The sequence below is a fragment of the Erythrolamprus reginae genome, chromosome 11 (genome assembly GCF_031021105.1).
Source record: "Erythrolamprus reginae isolate rEryReg1 chromosome 11, rEryReg1.hap1, whole genome shotgun sequence".
NCBI lineage: Eukaryota > Metazoa > Chordata > Lepidosauria > Squamata > Dipsadidae > Erythrolamprus > Erythrolamprus reginae.
The window spans coordinates 29234048-29257084 of NC_091960.1; the positions used below are offsets into that span (position 1 = coordinate 29234048).

Sequence of the window (23037 nt, forward strand, 5' to 3'; positions counted from 1 at the left end):
TTAGAAGAACTGGGCATGTGTGTGTGTGTACATACACATAGAGTTTATATAGTAGATAATGTATATTTTCTGTGTGCCTGTGTGTAATACATATGTACACATATGGCATATATACATAGAATTAAAGAGTATATTTTGGATGTTTAGTCTTCTGCCGCATGAATCCCAGCGGCCGATAAGGTCCCACAGAGTTGGCCTTCTCTGGGTCCCGTCGACCAAACAATGTCGTCTGGCGGGCCCCAGGGGAAGAGCCTTCTCTGTGGCAGCCCCGGCCCTCTGGAATCAACTCCCCCTAGAGATTAGAACTGCCCCCACCCTCCTTGTCTTTCGTGAATTGCTTAAGACCCACCTATATCGCCAGGCATGGGGGAATTAAGACATCTCCCCCAGTCTTATATAGTTTTATGTATGGTATGCTTGTGCTGCATGTTTGGGGTTTTAATGTGTTTTCTTTTAAACATCAGATTTGTCACATTGTGCATTGTTTTATTATTGTTGTGAGCTGCCCCGAGTCTGCGGAGAGGGGCAGCATACAAATCTAATAAATTATTATTATTATTAATAGTAAATAGATTGGGAAATTGTTTCTCTTTGAGGCAAGGAGAGGCCAGGCACCCTAAACCTAACCCAAACCCTTGATGTGAGTGACGTCAAGTTGGCCACCTTTAAACCAGTCACAGGACCTTTAAGCCACCCCTTTGTCACATGATCATCAAGCCACTCCCATTTGATCCCAGGGCCAGCAAGCCACACCCACAAAATAAGCCAGCCCACAGTGTGGTAGTAAAAAAAGTTTTGCAGCCCTTCACTGATTATATTCTTTGCAGATACAGTGATCCCCCGATTATCGCGAGGGTTCCGTTCCAAGACCCCTCGCGATAATCGATTTTTCGGGATGTAGTGGTGCGGAAGTAAAAACACCATCTGCGCATGCGCACCCCTTTTTCCATGGCCGCACATGCGCAGATGGTGGAGTTTGCGTGTGGGCAGCGGGGAAGACCCAGGGAAGGTTCCTTCGGCCGCCCAACAGCTGATCTGCTCCGCAGCGCGGCAGCAGCGAGGAGCCGAAGATGGGGTTTCCCCGTTGCCCAGGCAACGGGGAAACCCCATCTTCGGCTCCTCGCTGCTGCCGCGCTGCGGAGCAGATCAGCTGTTGGGCCGCCGAAGGAACCTTCCCTGGGTCTTCCCGCCGCCCAGGCAAAGGGGAAACCCCAAGATCGCTTGCCGCTTGCCCGTTCACCCGCCCGCCCGGCTGCTCGCTTGCCCGTTCACCTGCCCACCCGGCTGCTCGCTTGCCCGTTCGCCCGCCCGGCCGCTCCGCTTGCCCGTTTGCCCGCCTGCCCGGCTGCTCGCTTGCCCGTTCACCCGCCCGCCCGGCCGCTCCGCTTGCCCGTTCACCCACCCGCCCGGCTGCTCGCTTGCCGCTCGAGAGCAAGAGGGGGAGAGATAGAGAAAGAGAGAGAAGGAAAGAAAGAGATGAGAGAGGGAGGAAGAGAGTGTGAGAGAGGAAGAAGCAAGATAGAGAAAGAGAGAGAGAAAGAAAGATGAGAAAGGAAGGGAGTGTCGTCATCGGGTGGAAAAATCGCGATATAGCGTTTCGCAAAGATCGAGATCGCGAAACTCGGGAGATCACTGTAGTTGGTAATTTGCATCTTTAGAAGGTTGTTGAAGCACTTGGAGGTTTATCTGTATCCTCAGGGTCACCTGATTACTGCTCCTCATTCCTGGTTGAGAAGCAAAGGTTGTGTTTTGGTGGGTCTTAAGGAAGTGGTCAGCTAGCCCTCGTCCATGAAAGTTTTGTACGTGTAGATATATTTTTAAAACCACAATAGGTAACACATTTGTTCAAGCTACATTTTCTTCCTGGATATTCCATTCTTCCTCCGATGTTTGCTCACCACCCCCATTTCAGCTGTTGGTGAGCATTTTAGAGATAGCAGTGCCCCAAGATAGCCTGGGGAACACCTGTTTTCTTAATTTATAGCAAGCATGGTGGGCAGAAGACTTTTCAGGATTGTTCCAGATCTGGAAATCCATCTTGTTGACCATATTCATGCTGGTTGGAAAATGGCCTACAATGGTGTTGTTTAACCTCAGCAACTTTTAAGATGTGTGGACTTCAACTCCCAGAATTCCCCAGGAAACATGCTGCGAGTTTATTTTATTTATTTATTTATTTTGTCCAATGCACAATAATACACAATGAAGGTTATAGAGGATATAGTAGAGAAGAAATAAGAGATATAGGAGAGACTATAGGACAGGGGACGGAAGGCACTCTAGTGTGCTTATGCACGCCCCTTACTGAATCTGGAGAGGTCAACCGTGGATAGTCTAAGGGTAAAATGTTGGGGGTTAGGGGATGATACTACGGAGTCTGGTAATGAGTTCCACGCTTCAACAACCCCTATTATTAAAGTCATATTTTTTACAGTCAAGTTTGGAGCGGTTAATGTTAAGCTTGAATCTGTTGTGTGCTCTTGTGTTGTTGTGGTTGAAGCTGAAGTAGTCTTTGACAGGCAGGACATTGCAACATATGATCTTGTGGGCAATACTTAGATCATGTTTAAGGCGTCGTAGTTCTAAGCTTTCAAGACCCAGGATTGTAAGTCTAGTTTCGTTGGGTATTCTGTTTCGAGTGGAGGAATGAAGGGCTCTTCTTGTGAAGTATCTTTGGACATTTTCAAGGGTGTTAATGTCTGAGATGTGATATGGGTCCCAAACAGATGAGCTGTATTCGAGGATGGGTCTGGTGAAAGTTGAAGTTGAAATTCAGGCATCTTAAAGTTGCTTAAGGTTGAGATACATTGATCTAGCCGAATCACTTGCTCAATTCAGAATCCACTAGATTCTAGATCAATAGTTCTCAATCTAGGGTTCAGGATCCCTTCGGGGTTCGAATGACTGTTTCACAGGGGTTGCCTAAGACCAAGGGAAAAGACAAAATTCCCATGGTGTTAGGAACTAAAGCTTCTATTCTGGCCCCTTGGAACATATTTTAACAATCCGACCAATCAGGCGTTTACAGTGGGCATGTCCATCTGACCTTCCTGCCAATCAGCTTAAAGCTCTTTTGGGAGATTTGGTGCTAGACTTATGGTTGAGGGTCACCATAACATGAGGAACTGTATTAAGGGGTTGCGGCATTAGAAAGGTTGAGAACCATTGTTCTGGATTCTAGAACATCTGAAAGTTGACCAGCCAACACTTAATTTGAACCCTGAAAGAAAAGATAATTCTTAATTTCACGAGACAATCTTCCCTTGATTGACAGCTGATCCAAGTCAGGAAATTTGTTCTGATATCTACCTGGAGAGGTCTGTAAATGGTATAAAGAGTATGACTCAAAGAATGAGAAAGTAAGCGAGAAAACCTCCACAGGATATTATAAAATGGGAATGTACAATGCCAAGTGATCCTATGGTTGTAGTCCAAAAATTGTTGCTTGATGCCAAGACAGTCAAACTTAGAGCTGATTTAAATTACCTTTATATAATTGAAACTTATAGTTCAGAACAATCAGCAGAGAGAAAATTTGCCCATTCGGCATGAAGATTAACTATTGGTAAGAAATGGCCCACGATATTTTGTAATCATAATTGATCCAGAAATTATGGATTTGTTGGGGGTCATAAATTAAAAGCATCATGTTACTATTTATAAAATGGTCAGATTTTTTTTAAGGCTCAGCATGTGTTTGATCTCAAAAGCCTGAGATTTCCACTGTTCAGCCAGCAAAGCGGGAACTTTTCATAATTGGCTGGAATAATTTAGTTGTCTGGCAAGAGTCATGTGTGTTTTCTTTGCATAAATTGGCCTTTAAAAGGAAAAAATTATAAGAGCAAAGAGAGTGTGAATAAATGAGCTCATTCAGCCAAGCTTTAGGGATTCTTTTTGAGAGGAGTTTTTTTGTGAAAGCTTTTCCTGACTCTGGGTTCAGACAATCACAAACACTGGAATCCTATCATACGCAAACCCTCACCTAACCCCAAAAATGAATTGCGTTTTATTTATGTTGGCTTGGGAAATCTGGGAGTTGAAATCCATGTGGCTAAAGGTTTGTTTGTTTATTTATTATTTATTATTTATTATTTATTATTTATTATTTATTATTTATTATTTATTATTTATTATTTATTATTTATTATTTATTATTTATTATTTATTATTTATTATTTATTATTTATTATTTATTATTTATTATTTATTATTTATTATTTATTTATTATTTATTATTTATTATTTATTATTTATTATTTATTATTTATTATTTATTATTTATTATTTATGTATTCATTCATTCATTCATTCATTCATTCATTCGTTTATTTATTATTCATTCATTCATTCATTCATTCATTTATTTGATTTCTATGCCTCCCCTCTCCGAATACTCGGGCCGGCTTACAACATGTAATAAAAACAATAAAATACAATGGCAAATCCAATTAATTAACTAAATAACTGACCTAAAAACCCTAATATTTTAAAAATCAATCGTACACATTCAGACCTCAGCCATACATAACATTCATCGGCCAGGGGGCCTGAGATTTAATGGCCCCAAGCCTGGTGATATAAATGAGTTTTAAAACTGTTACAGAAGGCAAGGAGGGTGGGGGCAGTGTGAATCTCCGGGTGAAACTGATTCCAGAGGGCCGGGGCCTCCACAGAGAAGGCTCTTCCCCTAGGCCCTGCCAAGTGACATTGTCTGGTTGACGGGCCCTGGAGGAGGCTGACTCTTTGGGACCTAACTGGCCGCTGGGACTCATGCGGCAGAAGGCAGTCCTGTAAATAATCTAGTCCGATGCCATGTAGGGCTTTATAGGTCATTGTTAATATTCTGAATTTTGTCCGGAAACCAATCGACAATGCAGTCCAAGGAGTCTTGGAGAAATATGGGTATGTCTGGGTAGCCCATAACCGCTCATGTGGCTGCATTTTGCATGATTTGAAGTTTCCGAACACTCTTCAAAGATTGATGAAATACTGGTCTTACAGATAGACCACAACCATTTCTTTAGCAAAAAATGACATAAGACTGGTTAAGATGGTCACTTGCGTGACCATCGCAACATCCCCATGGCCAAGTGAGGATTGCACTCGGGCAGTGATGCAAACCTTTTTTGGTTCATGTACCAAAAGGAGGGAGCCTGGGGGGGATCACAGGTGCATGTGGCCACACCCATAATTCCATGTGCCCCCCTGTGCTTGCGTGTGTGACACACACACACACACACTGCTGGCACGCGATGACACACCCATTTCCCCCTCTCCTTAGCTTCAGAGGCTTTCTAGGAGCCTGGGGAAGGTAAAAAAAGCCTTCCCCATCCCCACCTGGAGGCCCTCTGGAGGTCAGAAATGGCCCATTTCCCAACTTGAAAGGGGCCATTTCTGGCCTCCGGAGGCCCTCCGGGGAGGTTGGGGAAAGCTGTTTTCACCTTCTGCAGGCTCCTAGATAAGTTCTGAAGCTTGGGGGAGGAAAAAAACAACAACCAGGACTTCCAGTCCAACCAGAAGTTGGCAAACGGGCCATTTCTAGACTCTGTAGGATCTCCGGTGAGTGGGAGAGGCCATTTTTGCCCTCCCCAGGCTCCTAGAAAGGCTCTGGAGCCTGGGGAGAGCAAAAAACTGGCCTCTACCACCCCCTCAGGAGGCTGGAAACAGCCTGTTTCCCGACTCCCAGTGGACCCAGAAGGCCCCAAAATCAACTGGCTGGCATGCGCCTGTGCGCTGGACCTGAGCTCGTGTGCCCACTGATGTCATTTGTCATGTCATGTCATTTGTGGCACGCGTGCCCTCGTTTCGCCATCACTGCACCAGGGGTAATCGGCACGTATTTACAATCTTGGCATTCGCCCAGGGTTCTTGTTGGCAGAGTTGCCTCCTCTGGAAGGCCTGAAATAGCCCCCTTACCAGCTGCTAAATTTAGTGTCCCCTGACGCAAGAAGAATCTGGGATTTTAGGAGGTTGTGTCCTCAGGCCTCTGCTCAAGTGGCTGTCCTTAGCTCTGCAGGACACCTTGATGCACGTTGCAGCCCAATCCTTTGAGAACGGCCACCAGCTCGGTTTTTTCTCCTCCTCTTCCTGCAATTCAACCATGCCAGGGTTTTTTTGCAGCACTTTCAGGTGCATATTCCTCAAAGTTACTGTATTTTTTAAGTTGCACCTTTCCCCCCCCTAAAAGAGGCTGAAAATTTGGTTGTATCTGTATGTAGCTTTTACTAAGCTTTTTTTAGCCCTAACAAGGTGCTAATGCAATCTTCCGTGCTTTGCTAGCTAAGCAATCTTCCCTTTGCCTGCTTCCTTCACTGCTGCTCCCTCCAACAATCAGCTGAGCCTTTTTTCAGCCCTAACCAGGTGCTAACAGTGAAGCCATCTTCTGTGCTTTGCTAGCAAACGATCTCCTATTGGCCTGATTTTCTCATTGTTTCTCTCTCTGAAGAGAGAGAGAAAAGTGAAGTGTTTTAGAAACTGTTTTTCATCCCTAACCAGGGGCTAAAAAGCAAACAGGTGAGCTCAAAACTAGCAAACTAATCAATTTTTTTTACTACCACACTGTGGGTGTGGTTTATTTTGTGGGTGTGCTTTCCAGCCATGTGACTAGGTGGGAGTGGCTTGATGATCATGTGATCGGGGGTGGCTTAAAGGTCATGTGACTGGCTTAAAAGTGGCCAACTTGGCGTCACTCACATCAAGGGTTTGGGTTAGGGTGCCTGGCCTCTCCTCGCCTCAAAGAAACACAATTTCCCTATCTATTTACTATTACAGTGGTACCTTGTGATACGAACCCCTCGTGATACGAACCCCTTGTGATACGAACCCGGGGTTTGGAAATTTTTTGCCTCTTCTTATGAACTTTTTTCTGCTTACGAACCCACCGCAGATCGCAAAATGGCACTTCTCTGGGCAGCGGTGCCCGGCTGTCACCTTTTAACACAGCCGGGGGGCTTCTCGACATTCTCCCGAACCCAAACTTTTCGGGTTCGGGAGGCCGCCGAGAAGCGCCGCCGCCCGGCTGTCACCTTCTGAAACAGCCGAGGGGCTTCTTGGCGTTCTCCCGAATGCCGAACTCGGAAGTTTGGGTTCGGGTTCCAGAGGCTGCTGAGAAGCGCCTGGCTGTTTCAGAAGGTTACAGCCGGGCGGCGGCGCTTGGCGGAGCGTCGTTTTTGTGATCGGTGGCGGTGTTTTCGGCCGATCTGGAGGCTGGAAAGGAGGTGGGGAATCCCAATAGGGAATTCCATGGGTGGAACTTTGACGTTTGGGTTCGGGTTCGGGTTTGGGAGAATGCCGAGAAGCCCCCCGGCTGTTTTAAAAGGTGACAGCCGGGCAGCGGCACCCAGCGGAGCGCCATTTTGCGATTTTTTTTTCTTTTTGCACACATTAATCGCTTTTACATTGTTTCCTATGGGAAACAATGTTTCGTCTTACGAACTTTTCGCCTTACGAACCTACTTCCGGAACCAATTAAGTTCGTAAGACGAGGTATTACTGTATATCCAAAATACACTATTTAATTCTATGTATATAATGCCAGACGTCTACATACATATTACACACTGGCACACAAAAAAAATACTTTATGTATTATATAAATTGTATGTGTATGTACACACACACACACAGCTGTTCTAAAATTATACACATTCAACCTCATTTACTATCATAGGAAAAACATAACAAGAGTCCAGAAGGGGGAAAAAAATTTTCCTACCAATTCTGCGTACCTGACCAAAATGTTTCTACTGGTTCTGCGTATCTGACCTTACCCGTAGGAGCCCATCACTGATAATGTGATGAAGCTGACAAGACTAAGGACTAGCCACATGAATACCTGGTAGGCAGATTATTTTTTCCCTATCTTCCTCCCAATAACTAAGGTGCATCTTATACTCTGAAAAATACTGTAGTTTGCCCTCCCATCACAGGTCGTCCTGCACTTACACTGTAATTGAGCCCACAGGTCGTGAAGATGGTTCTGAGATTGATCCAGGTTTATGACCTTTTCTTTTTGTGGAGGCCATAAAGCAAATCCATTGTCCTCTACGGGGCGTCGTTTTGCCGGTTTCCGGCAAAAATGTCATCAATTACAGCCGTGTGACTGTGGGAGGCTGCAAACAGCCATTAAGGCCGGTCAGTTGCCGAACATTCCAGAGATGACAGCTGCCCACCCTGGTCATGTGAAACAGCCCCCTTAATCACAGGACTAGGGTGATCAGCTGTGAAAACTTCAAATCTGGATCGTAAGTGGCTATTTTGCATTCCACGGAATTTTATTTTATTTTTAAAATATATTTTATTGGTTTTTGCAGACACATAACACAATACAAACAACAGACAACAGTGCTCTGTGCATGTGTCCCATCACCCGACTAAACATACATTCCCCACCACCAATTGGGGGGGTTCAATTATTTATGAGTATATATAGAAACATAGAAACATAGAAGACTGATGGCAGAAAAAGACTTCATGGTCCATCTAGTCTGCCCTTATACTATTTCCTGTGTTTTATCTTAGGATGGATATATGTTTATCCCAGGCATGTTTAAATTCAGTTACTGTGGATTTACCAACCACGTCTGCTGGAAGTTTGTTCCAAGGATCTACTACTCTTTCAGTGAAATAATATTTTCTCACGTTGCTTTTGATCTTTCCCCCAACTAACTTCAGATTGTGTCCCCTTGTTCTTGTGTTCACTTTCCTATTAAAAACACTTCCCTCCTGAACCTTATTTAACCCTTTCACATATTTAAATGTTTCGATCATGTCCCCCCTTTTCCTTCTGTCCTCCAGACTATACAGATTGAGTTCATTCAGTCTTTCCTGATACGTTTTATGCTGAAGACCTTCCACCATTCTTGTAGCCCGTCTTTAGACCCGTTCAATTTTGTCAATATCTTTTTGTAGGTGAGGTCTCCAGAATTGAACACAGTATTATTCCAAATGTGGTCTCACCAGCATTCTATATAAGGGGATCGCAATTTCCCTCTTCCTGCTTGTTATACCTCTAGCTATGCAGCCAAGCATCCTACTTGCTTTTCCTACTGCCCGACCACACTGCTCACCCATATTCTGTTATTTCCTCAGCTCTGATTTGCATTTATTTACAATTCAAAGAGTGATTTGAGTTTATTTTTCACCTTTTCGTCGCAAATTTTACTTAACATATAATCCCTCACCTTGTCCCATCGTTCCATCAGTTTCTCCAGTTTGTTTTCATTAAAGTTGTTTAATCTTATTTCCATCATTTCAAAGTGAATGTGATCCACCATGTACCAGTACCAATTCTGTAATGCCTCTTTCCAACCCAATACCACTACTGCTTGAGCGCTTGCCAGTGCTGCAGTTTTAATTTCTTTAAAATCTCTCCGTTCTCTTGGTTTAACTAATACCGCTATTTCTTTTGTAATTATCCACTTAATGTTTAACATCTTGTTTATTTCATTCTGCACTTCCTTCCATGGAATTTTGAAAAAGTTTCTAACCAAGGTCAAGAACTACCTGTACATGGGGGGAGACATTATTCCATTCCGGTAACAAAAATTAATTAATTAATTTTAATCAAATTTATTCGTTTGTTTGTTTGTTTGTTTTTTTATTTTTGATTTGTATGCCGCCCCTCTCCCAGGTCATCAGCGGGTGGGCACATGCGTAGGAGCAAATCTCACACGAGGACACATGGGAGTGCGAGATTTCAGTGATTTTCACCAATTTTTTCTTTCCATCCATGCATGGAAGCAAAAAAAAAATCACCTAAAATCACCAAAATCTCACGCTCGCACGCGTCCTCATACGCATATTCAGGAAGCAAATCTCGCTCTGACGTTTATTTATTTATTTTATTTATTTATTGGATTTGTATGCCGCCCCTCTCCGTGGACTCGGGGCGGCTAGCAACAGTGATAAAAACAGCATGTAACAATCCAATACTAAAACAACTAAAAAACCCATACAAGCATACCATGCATAAATTGTAGAGGCCTAGGGGGGGGAAATATCTCAGTTCCCCCATGCCTGACGGCAGAGGTGGGTTTTAAGGAGCTTACGAAAGGCGAGGAGGGTGGGGGCAATTCTAATCTCTGGGGGGAGTTGGTTCCAGAGGGCCGGGGCCGCCACAGAGAAGGCTCTTCCCCTGGGTCCCGCCAAACAACATTGTTTATAGTTGACGGGACCCGGAGAAGACCCACTCTGTGGGACCTAACTGGTCACTGGGATTCATGCGGCAGAAGGCGGTCCCAGAGATAATCTGGTCTGGTGCCATGAAGGGCTTTATAAGTGATGACCAACACTTTGAATTGTGACCGGAAACTGATCGGCAACCAATGCAGACTGCGGAGTGTTGGTGTGACATGGGCATATTTAGGGAAGCCCATGATTGCTCTCGCAGCTGCATTCTGCACGATCTGAAGTTTCTGAACACTTTTCAAAGGTAGCCTCATGTAGACATGCACACATCAGGGTTTCAGAGCTGCGCAGGAAGTGCACCAGTAGCAACAGGAAGTAGAATCCGCCCCTGCTGTGTGCATGTTCTTTCTGAGATACTTGGATCAAAGCGAGTGGACCAACAGAGCACCCTTGCCAGGATATTTCATGCTCTTTTGTGGTGTGCAAAAGTTTTGCAACGGTTTCAAGGAAGCCCAGGCAGGTTGCTTCTTTGTCAGACAAGGATAAGGAGAGGCATCCAGGCTGTGGAAACTCAGTGGTGAGGTTTGCACAACCTGCTAGACCTGGTTATGGTTTTATGGGTGGATACGTACCAGTAGTAGGTTTCACTTACCTTCGCTACCAGTTTGAATCTCTGAACGCATGCGCAGGGTGCTTCTGCGCATGCATAGATAGTCCGTGATGATGTCCAGACAGATGGGAGGAGCCTCCTGCCATTGCCGCTACCAGTTCGCCCAATTTGGGGCGAACTGGTAGCAACCCACCACTGATATGTACCCAGTTGGCCATTCACGTTATTGAGTGGTTTAGAGCAGTGTCCCCAACGTTTTTTCCACCAGGGACCAGTTTCAGCAAGGCAATTTTTCTATGGCCCGGTGGGGGCAGAAAAGGGTATGGTTGGGGGCGGGATTAAGCATGGGGGTGCTGGTCCTTCCCGCCCCTCTTTCCCGCCATCGCCCTGTGGCCGGCAGAACCTGCCTCCCAAACCCTCTTGCCCGGCGGCAGGTGAAGCGCTGGAGGGAGGGGGTCAGGCCGGCCCTCCTGCCTCCCCCCCCAGCCAAAAACGCAAAGGCGTGCCACGGCAGAAGCCAAAAGAGGCTTGAGCCTCCCGGTCCTTCCCGCCCCTCTGTCCCGTCCATCGTCCTGTGGCCGGCGGAACCTGCCTCCCGAGGCCTCTTTCCCAGCGGGAGATGAAGCACTGGAGGGAGGGGGCGGCGGCAGGAGGACTGGCAGCTGCTGACTCCACGGACCGGTGCAACATGCCCCGCGGCCCAGTACTGGTCCGCGGCCCGGTGGTTGGGGACCCCTGGTTTAGAGCACAAGGTGTTTGTTTGTTTGTTTGTTTATTTATTTATTTGTTTGTTTGTTTGTTTATTTAGTCCAATACATAATACACATTGAAGAGAATAGATATGTAGCAATATAACTAAAGAAACGAAGAAAAGATATAAAAGTATAGGTGAACATATTAGAAAGGAAGAAAAGATAAATGAGATAAGGAGAGACAATTGGACAGGGGACGGAAGGCACACTGGTGCACTTATGCACGCCCCTTACTGACCTCTAGGGAACCTGGAGAGGTCAATCGTGGATAGTCTAAGGGAAAAATGTTGGTGCTTAGGGGTTGACACTACTGAGTCAGGTAATGAGTTCCACGCTTCAACAACTCGGTTACTGAAGTCATATTTTTTACAGTCAAGTTTGGAGCGGTTAATATTAAGTTTGAATCTGTTGCGTGCTCTTGTGTTGCTGCGATTGAAGCTGAAGTAGTCATTGACAGGTAGAACGTTGCAGCATATGATCTAGTGGGCAATACTTAGATCGTGTTTTAGGCGTCGTAGTTCTAAGCTTTCAAGACCAAGGATTGATAGTCTGCTTTCGTAGGGCATTCTCTATTATGTGTGACGCAATCCCCAATGGGGGAAATTCACTCAACGTGTTGTTTGAATCTGGTTACTGAACAAAGCCTTTGTTGTGGGAATTGAAACTGGAGGTTGCAGAGTTAAGGACATTGCCTTGAGCTCTTGAAGGAAAGACCAGAAATAAATCCAGCCATGAGTTGCTTTTTCTTCCCACTTCCGTTTTACACGGAAGACTTTAGCATTAAAAGTTTCCAAGCCGTTGTTATGCAAGCCATGGAGCTTTTGGCATTTTAAAGTTCTTTTATGATTCCCTCAGCCCTTTGTGCATTGTAGTCCAGTTCGTCAAAATTAGGAGAAAAGGCCAGTTGTTGGGCATGGAGAAAAAGGAGAAGAAGGAAGGAATGAAGGATAGGCGTCTCGAGGGAAAAATTAGCCCAGCCCGTGCCAGGATATCTCACTGCAAATCCCGTGGCTTATGACATCCTTGTATCCAGACTACTAAGGTGGAACCGTGACATGTGCTCGCCCCTGTAGCTTTGAGTGCTAGTGGAGTCCAGCACAATTCTGCTACTGCACCTGGGCAGGTAGCGAAATCGTGCGCGGACACATGGACATGCAGCCTAGAACTGTGTTGGCTTTTTTGGCAACTGCTGCACACGGCTGGCTCATTTTTAAATGGTTGTCGACTAGGACTCCAAGATCCCTCTCCCAGTTACTACTGTTGAGCAATGTACCCCATATTACTCTACCTGTGCATTTTGTTCTTCTTGCCTAAATGTAGAACCTTATATTTTTCACCATTGAATTTCATTTTGTTAGATAGCGCCAATTGTTCATGTCTGTCAAGATCCTTCTGTATTTTGTGCATATCTTCTGGAGTGTTGGCTATTCCTTCCAGTTCGGTGACATCTGCAAATTTGATAATTCAATTCAATTCAATTCAATTTATTAGATTTGTATGCCGCCCCTCTCCGAAGACTTGGGGCGGCTCACAACAATAATAAAAACAATATTCCAGCGAAAACAAATCTAATTTTAATATTAGTTCCCCATCTATCCCCTCGCCCAAGTCATTGATGAAGATGTTGAAGAGTACAGTGGTACCTCTACTTAAGAACTTAATTCGTTCCGTGACCAGGTTCTTAAGTAGAAAAGTTTGTAAGTAGAAGCAATTTTTCCCATAGGAATCAATGTAAAAGCAAATAATGCGTGCAAACCCATTAGGAAAGAAATAAAAGCTCAGAATTTGGGTGGGAGGAGGAAGAGGAAGAGGAGGAGGACAGTCGCTGCCCAGAGCGAAGGGAGCGTTTCTTTCCTTGGCCACTGGCAGAGGTTTATTCCCTATCCAAGCACCCAGAGAAAGGAAAATGCTTTGTTCTCTCTGGACTGCCAAAGCCTCCTTAAGCGCCACCAAAAGGCTCCTCTGGCAGCCCAGAAAAGCCCGAGATTGCGGAATTAAAGGGGGAATGGCAGGAAACTGGCTGGGCCTTCATGCTGCTCTCAAATTTCCTGGGAAATTTTTCCAGGCTCAGGTTCTTAAGTAGAAAATGGTTCTTAAGAAGAGGCAAAAAAAAATCTTGAACACCCGGTTCTTATCTAGAAAAGTTCTTAAGTAGAGGCGTTCTTAAATAGAGGCACCACTGTACTGGGCCCAAAACAGAGCCATGGGCTACTCCACTGCATACATCCCCTCTTCAGTTTTCAGCCTTCCTTTGGAGCTGTGCACCGCTTCCCTTTCCCAGGACGGGAAACAGTTAAAGGCGGCAAAGTTATGCAAGGGGTGTGTGCGGGGAGAGAGAATTGTGGTGCAGGAAGGGGGGCCGTGTGTGTAAAACACACCATCCCCAAACAGCCAATGGGGAGGCAGGGCGTAGTGTGCATGCTAACATTCCATCTGGCTTCCTTCCTCCTCCGGCGGGACTCCGAGCCACGCCTAGGAGGTTACTCCGAGTCAAATGATTCAGTCACCCTTGTGGGGTGAGTGGGATGGAAGACGGGCTGGGCTGGGTTGGGCTGCAATTTGCTCTCCTTTTCTCTCTCTCTCTTTTTTCCTTTAATTAAAACTGTCTAATAGAAGTGAAAATAAAAATAATGGGCAGGTGAGAAAACGGAAGAGGAAGAAGGGGGAGAAAAAAACCACCATGGAATTCCAACTTTTTTCAGCGGCGTCAGAATTTGTACTGCTTCAGCATTTTGTATCAGCGTAATAAATCCTAATCATTTCTACGGTTAGAATGCAGCCTTGCGGGCAAATAAATCAAGCAATTAAGGAGAAGCTTCCTAACAGTGGGAATAATTAACCAGTGGAACAGCTTTGCCTTCAGAAGTTGTGGGGGCTTCATCCCTGGAGGCATTTGAGAAATTTTGGACAGACACTTGTCTGAAATGGTGTAGAGCAGAGCAGTAGAGGTTTCTAAAACCCATTACGCACGCACTTGCTACCGGTTCTAAGAACCGGGCCGAACTGGGAGTAACCCACCACTGGAGGGATCTCCAACCTTGGCAACTTTAAGACTTGTGGACTTCAATTCCTAGAATTCCTCAGCCAGCTTTGGAATTCTGGGAGTTGAATTCCACAAATCATAAAGTGGCTGAGGTTGGAGAGCCCTGGTATAGGGTCTGCGGCTTGAGCAGAGAGTTGGTCTAGAAAAACATCAAGGTTTCTTCCAACCCTATTTCGGACTCTGCCCATAACCTAAAATTCAGTCCTGATGGGGCTCAAGGTTGACCCAACCTTCTATCCTTTCGAGGTTTATTTGTTCATTCGTTCATTCATTCATTACTGCAACGCTATCTACATGGGGCTACCTTTGAAAAGTGTTCGGAAACTTCAGATCGTGCAGAACGCAGCCGCTAGAGCCATCGTGGGGTTTCCAAGATTCGCCCACGTTTCTTCAATACTCCATGGCTTGCATTGGCTGCTGATCAGTTTCTGGTCACAATTCAAAGTGTTGGTCATGACCTTTAAAGCCCTACATGGCATGGGACCAGATTACTTCCGGAACCGCCTGCTACCGCACGAATCCCAGCAACCGATAAGGTCCCACAGAGTTGGCCTTCTCCGGGTCCCGTCGACTAAACAATGTCGTTTGGCGGGCCCCAGGGGAAGAGCCTTCTCTGTTGTGGCCCCAGCCCTCTGGAACCAATTCCCCCCGGAAATTAGAACTGCCCCCACCCTCCCTGTCTTTTGTAAACTACTCAAGACTCATTTATGCCGCCAGGCATGGGGGAGGTAAGATATTCCTTCCCCCTAGGCCATTACAAGTTATGCATGGTATGTTTGTGTGTATGTTTGGTTTTATTATAAAGGTTTTTAGTTGTTTTATTAATTGTATTTCTACATACTGTTTTTATCATTGTTGTTAGCCGCCCCGAGTCTGCGGAGAGGGGCCGCATACAAATCCAATAAATAATAATAATTCATTCATTCATTCATTCATTCATTCATTCATTCATTCATTCATTCATTCATTATTTTGTTTCATATAGTAGATAAAGGATACAAAAATAAACATGATTTTGAATAAAAGAAATGGATTTGAATATTAGGGCAGGGACGGTAGGCACATTGGTGCGCTTATGCACACCCCTTACAGGCCTATGAGGAATAAGGTGAGGTCAACAGTAGACAGTCTAAGGTTTTGAGGTTTGGGGATGAAACCACAAAATCAGGTCACGCATTCCAGATATTGACAATTCTCTTGCTGAAGTCCTATCTTCTGCCATTTGAGTTTGGAGCGAAAAATGATGACAATTCTGGGGAGCAATATGCTTGATTCGGTAAACCGTTCAGAGAGGGCTGCTGGAGCACTTTGCAGTGGTATATAAGTGCTATTGCAATAAGCAACTACTTCGATCACCAAAACCGAAAGTCAGAGTTGAATTTTATTTTATTTTTTCCGTCCTGACCACACGAAGTTCAAAAGCAGTTTCTAGACAGAAATAAAACTGGATATTATTCTTCGCTGTGGCTGCCGTTTGCTCTTGAAGAGCTCTGCTCCTGCTCTCGTGGACGGCGTCTTTGGCTGGAGGGATTCCCGGAAGGACATTTAATTCCTTCCCTTCCCCTGAGCAAACCACGTTTTCAGCATTGGCCACGTCAGTTCCCTTTCTTTTCCGATCTAAGCGCAGTTTGTAAAGATAAGCGAGCCGAGAAAGACCATGGAAAGACTGAGTAACTAGCAAGCCCTACGTGTATCAGAGGAGGAAGAGAGAGAGAGAGGGCTGCTCCGGGTTGAAGCCTGGTGCAGCTGCCACCTGGGGTTGTTTCATTTTTAAAGGACACGTCATTTTTGTCTTCCACTTCACTGGAAAGAATAAGCCGGGAGGGAAAATCCACATTTCCAGGATCTTCCTGTTTCTTTCAGCTTACCTCTTGCATTTTATTTATTTATTTATTTTGTCCAATACCTAATACACATTGAAGAGAAAGATATGTAATAATATAAGTAAAGAAAAGAATAGAAGAAAAGATATAAAAGTATAGGTGAACATATTTGAAAGGAAGAAATGATAAATGAGATAAGGAGAGACCATTGGACAGGGGACGGAAGGCACACTGGTGCACTTATGCACGCCCCTTACTGACCTCTAAGGAACCTGGAGAGGTCAATCGTGGAGAGTCTAAGGGAAAAATGTTGGGGGTTAGGGGTTGACACTACTGAGTCAGGTAATGAGTTCCACGCTTCGACAACTCGGTTACTGAAGTCATATTTTTACAGTCAAGTTTGCAGCAGTTAATATTAAGTTTGAATCTGTTGCATGCTCCTGTGTTGTTGCGATTGAAGCTGAAATAGTCATTGACAGGTAGAACGTTGCAGCATATGGGCAATACTTAGATTGTATTTTAGGCGACGTAGTTCTAAGCTTTCTAGACCTAGGATAGTCTGTTTTCGTAGGGTATTCTGTTTCGGGTGGAGGAGTGAAGGGCACTTCTGGTGAAGTATCTTTGGACATTTTCAAAAGAAATGAGAGAAAGACCACCAGTGTGGTGGGATACAGGGTAGCCCACGACTTTCAATAGTTCATTTACAACGGCACTGGAAAATGGGACCTATGACCGTTTTTCACATTTATGACTGTTACAGCATCCCAACTTAAAACTCTTAGAAATTTGTAAGGCCGATTGACTTGAAGAAATGTAGATATTCTGGGATTCTGGGAGTTGGTCTACACATCTTCAAAATGGCCAAGTTTGAGAAACGTTGGACTAGAGAGCACCATGCTTAACTGAACTCCCTGGATCTTGGAAATATAGCTTCAGTTAGAGATAAAAGTTTAGTCTTGTCCGATTCATTCATTCATTCATTCATTCATTCATTCATTCATTCATTCATTCAATCATATTTCTATGCCGCCCTTCTCCTGGGACCCAGGGTAGCTCACAGTAAACATGTACAAAATATAAAGAAATCTAATATTAAAATACATTAAAATCTCAATAATAAAACAAATAACTATCACACATAAGTGGCGTGCATAAGTGCACTGGTGTGCCTTTCGTCCCCTTCCTTTCTCTCACTTATCATATATATTTTCTTTCTTTCATATATCCTCTCCTCTAAGTTCACTTTACCCTTATATATATTACTACATGTCTATTTTTCTTCCTATGTATTTGTGTATTGGATAAATAAATGAATGAATGAATGAATGAATGAATGAATAAATAAATAAATAAATAAATAAATAAATAAATAAATAAATAAATAGATAAATAAATAAAAAGTTGTACTCTAAAACCCCTAAATACTTAAGAAGCAATCATTCCCATTCATTCCATCATTCTTCACTTATGGGCCAGGGGTGGATGCTAACGTTTCAGTTGCCCCAGGCCTGTCAGCAGAGATGCTTTTTCAATGCCTTAAGGAAGGCTGGGAGGATGGAGGTGGTAAGAATCTCTGGGGGGAGTTGATTCCAGAGGGCCGGGGCTGCCACAGAGAAGGCTCTTCCCCTAGGCCTCACCAGACAGGCCAACTCTGTGAGACCTAACTGGCCGCTGGGATACATGAGGTTTTATTTCATTTGGGGGGCTTCCTAATCATGGCTTCCTAACCACAGATAAGAGAGAGGTAAATTTACAGTTTAAATTTACCTCTTTAAATTAAACTAGACACAAGAACAGTTTTTCCCCGAACACCATCACTCTGCTAAACAAATAATTCCCTCAACACTGTCAAACTATTTACTAAGTCTGTGCTACTTTTACTACTAGTTTTTTCTCATCATCGCTATCACTCATCTCCTCCCACTTAGGACTGTATGACTGTAACTTGTTGCTTTGTATCGTTAAGATTTTTATTAACATTGATTGTTTCCTCATTGCTTATTTGAACCCTATGACAATCATTAAGTGCTGTACCACATGATTCTTGACAAATGTATCTTTTTCTTTTATGTACACTGAGAGCATCTGCACCAAAGACAAATTTCGTGTGTTTATAAACACACTTGGCCATTTGTAGTCTATTTTATTCTATTCTATTCTAACAGTAGGCATCTTAACATCTTCCAGGTGTTTGGGTAGGCCTCTCTTACAGTCCTTTTCTGCTGGCCATGATAGTTGGGGTCGGGAGGAGCTGAAGGCCACAACATCTGCAAAATAACAGATACTGTATGGTTTGGGAAGAGGTTGGAGAGTGGCTAAGCCATTGATTGATTGATTGATTGATTGATTGATTGATTGATTGAGTTAGTTAGTTAGTTAGTTAGTTAGTTAGTTAGTTAGTTAGTTAGTTAGTTAGTTGATTTTTATGCCGCCCTTCTCCTTAGACTCAGGGCGGCTTACAACATGTTAGCAATAGCACTTTTTTTAATAGAGCCAGCCTATTGCCCCCACAATCCGGGTCCTCATTTTACCCACCTCGGAAGGATGGAAGGCTGAGTCAACCTTGAGCCGGTGATGAGATTTGAACCGCTGACCTTCAGATCTACAAGTCAGCTTCAGTGGCCTGCAGTACAGCACTCTACCTGCTGCACCACCCCGGCTCATGGTGAACCTTTGTTCCAAAAGTGCGTGCACACACATTATCGCTCCTGTGCGAGTGCCCACACCCATAATTCAATGCCTGGGGAGGGCAAAAACTGCCCTCTGGAGGCCATTTCTCAACTTCTGGTATGCCCAGTAGGCCCGTTTTTCACTGTCTCCAGGCTCCAGAGGCCTCCTTTGAGCCTGGGGAGAGCAAAAACGCCCTCCTTTATCCCCCTGGAGGCCCTCTGAAAACCAATAGCACCCTCCCAGAGCCTCTGTGTGAGCTAAAAATCAGCTGGCCAGTGCACACATGCACGTTGGAGCTGAGCTAGGGCAATGGCTCGTGTGCCGGCAGATATGGCTCCGCGTGCCACCTGTGGCACCCGTGCCCTAGGTTTGCCATCATTGCACTTTGCGAGTTAGAACAATGACTCAAATCCTACAGAGCCCAAAGCCAAGAATCCCATGCCAAGTTTGATGTCATCCTAGGTCTGTTGAAAGCTGCACTCAAAGGTGGAGAGAGGCTTGTCTTGAGTGGACAAGGAGATTTAAGAGGTACATTAGGTGCTTGAGGCTCTTGAAAGTTTTAAGAGATTAATTTTGCAATGGGGAAAAAAAGACCAACGTTTTAAGGGCCCCGAAAAGGATGTTCATAGACCATCGTCTTGTTTGTTTATTCCTACGTCAAGTCAGAAAGAAGCAAACCACTTCACGGCCTCAGGGCCATCAGTGAATGCTGAGTGTATGCATAAGAGGGAGAGAGAAAAGGAAGAGAGAAGCTGAGTTCACATACTTGACAGGATTAAGCCAAGTAGAGTTGGCTACTGTATGGTTTGTGGATTCTCAGCTGTTGTTTAGCATGCTGGACAATTAAGCCATCAGGATAAGCCACCATATGGTGTATTTCTTTGGGGCTGGCTTCGGAAGCAGTTTATATTGTGTTAGCCCAGGTTGGGCATTGTGAGAAAATTGGCATTGGGAAGAAACCCGAGAGAGTGTGTTGTGTTGGTGGTTTTTCTTAAATCTAGTCCAAAACATTCTTTTTTTAAAAAAAATAAATTTTATTGATTTTATAAGTTTACAGAAAACAAACATATAACAGTGCACAGTGCATGTGCCCATCACCAAACAACACACACACCCCGTCACCCCCACCACCCCTATAGAAGGATTCAAAGACTTTAAGTTATTTGTCTATCTATTGATCCTTGGCTCTATCTTGAACAATTTTTACTAAAAGAGTGATTGTAATTTATTTTTCGTATTTACATCACAGATTCTACTTAACATATAATCTTTTACCTTGTTCCATCGCACCATCAGCTTCTCTAGTTTATTCTCATCAAAATTATTTAATCTTATTTCCATAATTTCAAAATGTATGTGATCCACCATGTACCAGTAAGTCCAAAACATTCTTAAAGATCCATCTCATACTGGGCACCCTTTTTTTTTTTAAACTGCAGTGTTCCCTCGATTTTCGCAGGTTCGAACTTTGCGAATAGCCTATACCACGGTTTTTCAAAAAATATTAATAAAAAAATACTTCACGGTTTTTTTCCTATACCATGGTTTTTCCCACCTGATGACACCATATGTCATCGCCAAACTAATAATTTTTGCAAATAAATAACAAAAACAATAATTATTGTTAATAAATAATTATGTTTATAAATATCAGGATCACTAAGTGTCTTGTTCAATGGTTAGTACCAGTAATAATGGTGAGTAAATGGTTGTTAAGGGAATGGGAAATAGTAATTTAGGGGTTTAAAGTGTTAAGGGATGGCTTGTGATACTGTCCATAGCCAAAAATGGTGTATTTATTTCCGCATCTCTACTTCGCGGAAATTCAACTTTCGCGGGCGGTCTCAGAACGCATCCCCCGCGGAAATCGAGGGAACACTGTACAGTATTACCATCTGGCAGACGGTACAGGATAATAAAAACAAGGACAAATAGGCTGAAAAACAGCTTCTATCCCAGGGCAGTAACTATATTGAATTCTACGATATAGTGCAATATAAATGGGACCCAAGGGAATCCCGTATGCCTCCACCAAAATAATGATGATGATGATGATGATGATGAGCCGGGGTGGCACAGCAGGTAGAGTGCTGTACTGCAGGCCACTGAAGCTGACTGTAGATCTGAAGGTCAGCGGTTCAAATCTCATTACCGGCTCCAGGTTGACTCAGCCTTCCATCCTTCCGAGGTGGGTAAAATGAGGCCCCAGATTGTGGGGGCAATATGCTGGCTCTGTTAAAAAGTGCTATTGCTAACATGTTGTAAGCCGCCCAGAGTCTAAGGAGAAGGGCGGCATAAAAATCGAACGAATGAATGAATGAATGAATGAATGAATGAATGAATGAATGAATGAATAATAATTTATTATATTTGAATGCCACCGCTCTCCAAAGACATAGAGGCGGCCCTTGGACATAGAATAGAATAGAATAGAACAGAACAGAATAGAATAGAATTCTTTATTGGCCAAGTGTGATTGGACACACAAGCAATTTGTCTTGGTCCATATGCTCTCAGTGTACATAAAAGAAAATATAGATTTGTCAAGAATCATGTGGTACAACACTTCATGATTGTCATCGGGGTCAAATTGAGGAAACAATTCATATTAATAAAAATCTTAGGATGCAAGCAACAAGTTACAGTCATACAGTCCTAAGTGGGAGGAAAAGGATGATAGGAATGATGAGAAAAAACTAGTAGAAATAGAAGTGCAGACATCTTGCCATGAGAGATATTGAGAGATACAGTATGGCTTTTACTAAGGTTTTGAAATTATTTGTTAAATTGTTCTTTTAAATATTGTTTTCATTTGTTATAAGCCGCCCAGAGTCCCTGAGAAGTTGGGCCGCATATAAATTAAATTAATAAATAAAATTTTGCAGAGATCATGCTGATTGGTCCACCTTAAACCAACATAACACATGTTGGAATGATGTGACCTCTCAACCCTGCCTTTCTTTGTCTTTTCTCTAAGCACCCCAATATATTAACTCTTCCATTCCCCCAACAGGATTATCTTTTCCACTCCCTTTGGTGTGATCTCCTACTTCATGATATGGTTGGTGCCCGACATCTCTCAGGGCCAAGTGATGTGGTACCTCTTCTTCTACTGCATTTTTCAGACCCTCATAACGGTGAGTACCTTTCGTGGACACAGAGTTTTGTGCCTTCCTCTTCTCTGCCTTCCCTTCCTTGGTCCTGCCCTTGCTTGCTTTGATCTTCTGCTCCATACAGCCCCTTCAATGGCTATCATAAAACCGGCATCTGAGTTAAAATGCTGGGTTTAAGGTTGTCAAGATGGGGAGAGAGCTCAGATAAGTAAGAAAGGAACATTTTAGCAAGGAGAAGCAGAGTTGAATTGACTCCGCTGTGTATATATTGTAGGAGTCCCCAAACTTGGCAACTTTAAGACTTGTGTATATATTGTAGGAGTCCCCAAACTTGGCAACTTTAAGACTTGTGTATATATTGTAGGAGTCCCCAAACTGTGTATATATTGTAGGAGCTGTGTATATATTGTAGGAGTCCCCAAACTGTGTATATATTGTAGGAGCTGTGTATATATTGTAGGAGTCTCCAAACTGTGTATATATTGTAGGAGCTGTGTATATATTGTAGGAGTCCCCAAACTGTGTATATATTGTAGGAGCTGTGTATATATTGTAGGAGTCTCCAAACTTAGCAACTTTAAGACTTGTGGACTTTAACTCTCAGAATTCTCCAACCAGCTATGCTGGCTGGAGAATTCTGGGAGTTCAAGTCCACAAGTCTTAGAGTTGCCAAGTTTGAAGACCCCTGCTCTGATACATTGCTTATAGAATGTATACCTCTGACAACCTGTTTCTAAGATTCTAGTCCTCCTTGTTCTATTGCAAATACATCCACTTGTCCGGGTTCCAGGTAACATCCAAACTAAATCAGAGTCCGAGTCAAAGTACTCCTCAAAGTTCCAATTTGTTCCCGGAGCCATCCTGGTACCTACGCTGAGAAACCAGAATCTGAGTTTCC

General features: G+C 43.8%; 1 protein-coding gene across 3 annotated transcripts in view; it reads left to right on the forward strand.

Moving 5' to 3' along the window:
• MFSD2A (MFSD2 lysolipid transporter A, lysophospholipid) overlaps positions 1–23037 on the forward strand; it is an 85771-nt gene that overhangs the window by 16016 nt on the left and 46718 nt on the right. For all 3 annotated transcript variants that reach the window (XM_070764658.1, XM_070764661.1, XM_070764660.1), the window contains exon 4: positions 22040–22163. In XM_070764658.1, the coding sequence (XP_070620759.1) occupies positions 22040–22163 (124 nt within the window). The remainder of the gene's footprint in view (positions 1–22039; positions 22164–23037) is intronic.